Here is a 5949-nt window from a genome sequence, read left to right as displayed (position 1 = left end):
GTTGTGTGTATTTGTAAAAGTACCTTGTAACAAAATATTCAATCACAAGTAAATGTGATAAACTTTGATTAGTAGTACACTAACAAAAATTTTTATATTCAATAAAATATCTGTATTTTATGAATCTTAAATTAGCAAGAACAGGTATGCTGCTACTAACTTCCATTTTCAGTCTGTTGCTACAAACTTTTCATGTCACTCCTTTTAATTTTCAATCTGCTAAAACTTTCTGCCAAATCCCTCATTAGATGCATCCAAAAAGGCTCCACTTTTTCCAGTCCTAACTACCAGTTGTTTAGAATTTATTATGTATATATACAATCTGCAGTGCAATTTTATATTTTCATATATAGAAACTAGAAATAACTTGCCTTTATTTCCTTTCGCTTTCCCAAGGCTTCCTTAAAAAGGTAAAACTCTTATCTGTCACATCTCTTTGTAACTATCCCCAGATAGGGGATGAGTTAATATATACATAATTAAGCATCATCACTGGCCAGGTGGTTCTAGCACATGCTATAATGGCATAATGTTTAATCTGAAGTATCTAGAGTTAGTGTCAACTCTATTGGAGGAAATCTTTTTTTTTTCTTCAAGTGAATAAGTTTTATTTATTTTTTTATTGATTATAGTATCACATAATTGTCCTCATCCCCCCATTCCTATACCAAACCCCTCCCTACATATGCCCCCACCGCCCTGTTGTCCATGGACACTGGCTAGGCCCATATGCATGCACACAAGTCCTTTGGTTGATCTCTTCCCCTTACTCCCACACTCCCCTGCTTTCCCTCTGAGGTTTGAGAGTCTGATGGCTGCTTCTCTTTCTCTGGGTGTTTTTTATTTTTTAAATTTTTTTAAATTATTTTTTAAAAATATATATTTTATTGATTTTGTACAGAGAGGAAGGGAGATAGAGAGTTAGAAACATCAATGAGAGAGAGTCATCGATCAGCTGCCTCTTGCACACCCCCTACTGGGGATATGCCCGCAACCAAGGTATATGCCCTTGACCGGAATGGAACCCGGGACCTTTCAGTTCCCAAGCCGATGCTCTATCCATTGAGCCAAACCGGTTTCGGCTTTTTTTTTTAAATTTTAAATTTATTGATTTTGTACAGAGAGGAAGGGAGAGAGAGAGAGAGAGTTAGAAACATCGATGAGAGAGAGTCATTGATCAGCTGTCTCTTGCACACCCCCTACTAGGGATAAGCCCGCAACCAAGGTACATGCCCTTGACCGGAATCGAATCTGGGACCTTTCAGTCCCCAAGCCGACGCTCTATCCATTGAGCCAAACCGGTTTCGGCTCTCTGGGTGTTTTTTGTTCATCAGTTATGTTGTTCATTATTTTCTCTAGATGTGTGAGATCATGTGATCCAAGAAATACCCTTGTAAGAACCTAAACTGAGACAAGCCATAATGGTTATGCTGAGAGGAAAATCAATCAGTCTGTAGTGAGTTCCTTTCTGGACCAACAGTTCTTTTGAGTCCCAATTTCAATATCAAATAGTTCCTTATGTGTACATGTCAGCCATGATATTTCAGATCTGGTTGGTGGACAGATGGTGGTGATGCAGGTCTGACCGTCTCTGGTTTGGTCCTGGGCATTGGCGGAAATCTTAACCCATCTGTTAATACTGCCAGTAACCCTTCATTTCAATACAAACATGAAAACATGTTTTAACCAAGTTGGGGCAGAAAAAAATGCTGAGTAAATTTCACTTTAAAATAAGAAAAATGATTTTAAATGGAAACACCCACCATGTTTACATTGGAGTGGACTTTGGTTTTTCACACTTTATTGGAATACAAGGCAATCTTACAGTCTTGGATCTTTAAATGAACAAACATGGTGATATAGTACTGACAACAAGAATGACCTGAATGATGGGAGTACGTGGTTTTCCAGTTCAGGAGGTAACAAAGAGAACAGGTGCAAGATCTTGAAAAAGAACCATATTACTCAGCCACCAAAGCGTTTTAGCTTCAACTCACCAATGGCTGGAAGGAAAGCCAGTCTAGTCAATCATCTTCATCACAGCAATTCGGAAATCGGCACAATTTTTCAAACTATTTGTAGGTATAGGAGAGAACTCCAGACTGACTCATAAATTGATCTGGATGACTACTAAAGTGTCCTCGAGTCACAGCTGGCAGAATCTTCAGAGTGACTGTTGCAGCAAGGAGCCCTTCATGTGCTCCCAGTTGTTGTATAGTGCATAGAGGCTAGTAAGTGTCAGTCCTGCTAGACCACCTCGTGCTACCCCTCGAAGACCACCTGGGGGGAGAGAGAGACAGAGATTTGTATTGCATAGTGTCCTAGCACCAAAGGATTAAATGAGTATCAAAATTGAGACATAGCATTCATGTTTCTAAAGACTCCAACCCAAGCAGAGAGTAAAAGTTTTAAAAGTGATATAATATACCAATCAGGAGATAAATGCCCTAAATGATCTATTTAATATACATACTATATTTCATATTTAAAATATTTCTCAATTTAAAAAAATATATATTTTATTGATTTTTGTACAGAGAGGAAGGGAGAGAGTTAGAAACATCAATGAGAGAGAGTCATTGATCAGCTGCCTCTTGCACACCTCCTATTGGGGATATGCCCACAACCAAGGTAAATGCCCTTGACCGGAATTGAACCCGGGGCCCTTCAGTCCCCAAGCCGACGCTCTATCCATTGAGCCAAACCAGTCCCGGCTATTTCTCAATTTTTACATAAGATAGTCAGCATTAACCAATTTCTTGACTTCTCAATCTGACTTGAAGTTCCAGCAAGATAAAGTATTTCCTGCTAATATAGACTACACAGGCACTATCAACTGACTTAAGGCAATAACACAGACAAGGCGACGCTATCTTTGGAAATAGTGAGCAGCCTTTGGACTCAGCACATGTTCTGAAAACACTAACTTTAAAGATTCAGGTAGTGGTGATAAGTGGCTACAATGAAGCTTTGAGTTAGGTGCTGGTGAGGCACCATTCCCTGGGCCCCCATTCCTTCACTGATGTGTCAGACAATTTACATCTACTGAGCAGCGCGGCTTTAGCATCCTCACACCAGTTGAAAACATTCAAGGATTAGGCTATTTTTGCTTAAAATATTTTTTTGTGTTGAAAAGGATCAGCAATAGATATTTTGTTTGAAATGCAGAAACAAAAATGTTTCAACTATTTATTTGAAAATAGCCCCTAAGTCTACTAAGACATGGGGGGTACCAAAAGTAACTTAAGTACTTGCTGTTTTTTACACTTTTGTAAACAAGTAGGGACCATAAACTACTTTGGCAGTTACTTCTGCACCAATGGAGTATTTTTTTCAAGTTGTGTCAGGAAAACGACGGGAATGGAGCTGCAATCCATTGATTACCTAACTGAGGTCTGAGACAGTAAATTCTGTGAAATTCAGTGATGTTGCCAAATTCACTTCAACGTTTCTGCAATGAATGTCCTGCCAGATGGTTTCAGCCGATAGATCACATGGCCACTCCTTCCAGGAGCCTCCAGTCTGAAGAGTTCTGATAACTGACCTGCTTATTAGGCTTCAACTATGAAACGCCCTCATTATCTCTCTTAAACAGACCCAAACAGAAACTGCATACACGACATCTATAAATAGATGTCAAATATGGGGAGGGGGAGAGTCTGAAACATCAAAAAAATTTAATAGATATCTCCTTTAAGTCCAGATCTCTCTATTATCTTGCTATAGTTAGACTAGGTATTGCAGTTTAATTTGCAACTGTATTCAATGTGGTTGAAACAGAAGTAATGTACACTCAATCTGCTAATTTAAAAACAATCTCAGTTTAATAAGGACCTACAAATTATCTTCGATGTCAATAAAAAGTCCTGTGGGCTGAAAGTGAACTATAATTTAGACCAATTTCCTAAAATGGAAAAAACGACTAAGTACAGGAGAATAAAAACTGAGCTACCTGCAAGATCACTATGGCTCAGTTACTAAACCTGAACTTTTGAGTATAATGAGGGTTCTCTGAAATAGATTACATAATTTAATACTCCAACCATTCTGAGTCAACACAAAGTAAAAGCTAAGGTGGTCTCGCTGCTGTTTACCAGAAAAATGATGGCAGGCAAGTAACTGAAAGCACAATCATTTCTGCAGATACTCTTTCCTGGGTCAAACATTCAGGCTAACTTCCCTGGACCTTTAGTAGATGGCAGACCCAGACCTCTGAAGTCTGTCTGCGGGCTTGGAAACAGCTGCACTGCCTGCCAGCTGGCCCACTGCTTTGAGTACCTCAGCATAGTTTCTACCTGGCCCTTTGGAAAGCGTTTTACAGTAGTTTTCAGCATCAAATGAACCTCCTGGGCATAGGCCTGTGGTAACAATGAAACAGGAAGGCTTTCCTATCTTTGGGGCATTAATAGCATACTAAGTTTTCATAAAGAACAATTTACCCCCCAGAAAGCTTTCTACTTTCTGACCAAAATAAAACAAACAGTTCAATCAAGTTACTTCTTTGAAGACTAGAAAAAAATTACTTCCACCAAGGAAACCCGAAAAATATGCAGTGTTTATTTACTAAGCACAGTTAATACTTACTCTAGGCTAGCCTTTATCACATACCAACCATGTTTTAGTTTTAACTCTTACCACTAATTTTAGAGTTTTCCAACTGGTTGATCTGTTAAAAGTTTGAGGATCTTGGCTTTAGGCTTTCTGTAATCAAACTTCTGGCTATCTAAGCACAGGAAGTTGATTAGCAAGTAACTTTTTTTGAACTCAGTAATGAAGGCCAACGGCTGGTGTCTGTAAAGCACAACAAACATGAGACGTGGTTCACAGATTTACTTTCCATTTTTGGATCCTTACACAACTCTCCCACTGAGGGCAAATATTCCTAATCACGGGAAATGAGGCCCAGAATCCTTAAATGCCTTTTGGGAGGCAGAGAGCTGGCTAGTGGCAGAGCTTATATATTGAACTGACAACTACTTTACAGCAGGAATTGGCAAATTTTTCTTAAAATGGACAGAAAATAAGTATTTTAGGCTCTGAGGGATCAAAAGCTATTATGCAGTATTGATAGAAGCATTTAAAATGTAACTTAAAAAAAAAAAGTAAAACATAAGGAACAGACAGGCAACTGGCAAACAGGAACTGGTGGCCCCTGCTTCAGAGGAACAACCTTACCTTCACACTGAGATGACTACTAACACCATTCAAAATTTTTTTTTGCATGAACTTGACAATTGTTTTGTATTATTTATTTATTTATTTTTAAATGGTACATGCCCTTGACCGGAATCGAATCCGGGACCTTTCAGTCCGCAGACCGACGCTCTACCACTGAGCCAAACCGGCTTTGGCTGTTTAGTATTACTTTTAAAAATTGAGGAAAAATACATGTAAACATGGTTATTTACCATAAGTGTCCAGTTCGGTAGCATCAAGTACACTGGCAATGCTGTGTTATCATCATCATCCATCTCCAAAGAACTTTCATCTTGCAAACTGAAACTCTGTTCCTACTAAACGGTATCTCTCCACCTCCTCCCAAAGTAATGCCTTATTTTTATGTTAATACATCTTTACTCACTTTTGTTTTTATCGAAGTAGCCCAATACATAATTTTAAAAGTCATGATAGCACTAAAAGACTTTGGTTATGCACAAGTGTCTGGTGCAGTCCCATCCTTACCTTATTTCCCTGTTCCCTAATTCTTTGTCTTTATCTTCATGATTCTAAAGAACATGACTATCGTCCTAGCTGGTTTGGCTCAGTCCACTGGCCCGTGGACTGAAGGGTTCCGGGTTTGATTCTGGTCAAGGGCACATACCTCAGCTGCAGGCTCGATCTCCAGCCTTTGTGGTTGTGCTCATAGGAGGCAACCAATTGATCTATCTCACACGGATGTTTCTGTCTCTCCCCCTCCCTGTCATGCCCTCTAAAAATCAATGGAGCCCA

At 39.1% G+C, this 5949-nt stretch overlaps 1 protein-coding gene across 1 annotated transcript in view; it reads right to left on the bottom strand.

The window, feature by feature from the left end:
- Positions 1-1767: 1767 nt before the first annotated feature.
- Positions 1768-5949, bottom strand: part of LOC311632841 (mitochondrial import inner membrane translocase subunit Tim23) — a 31934-nt gene continuing 27752 nt past the window's right edge. The window contains exon 7 of the mRNA XM_084904754.1: positions 1768-2280. Within this exon, the coding sequence (XP_084760880.1) occupies positions 2165-2280 (116 nt within the window). The 3' untranslated portion in view covers positions 1768-2164. The remainder of the gene's footprint in view (positions 2281-5949) is intronic.

This window comes from Pipistrellus hanaki (assembly GCF_964339955.1).
Source record: "Pipistrellus hanaki genome assembly, chromosome: 14".
NCBI lineage: Eukaryota > Metazoa > Chordata > Mammalia > Chiroptera > Vespertilionidae > Pipistrellus > Pipistrellus hanaki.
This window is presented reverse-complemented; position numbering and strand designations above follow the sequence as displayed.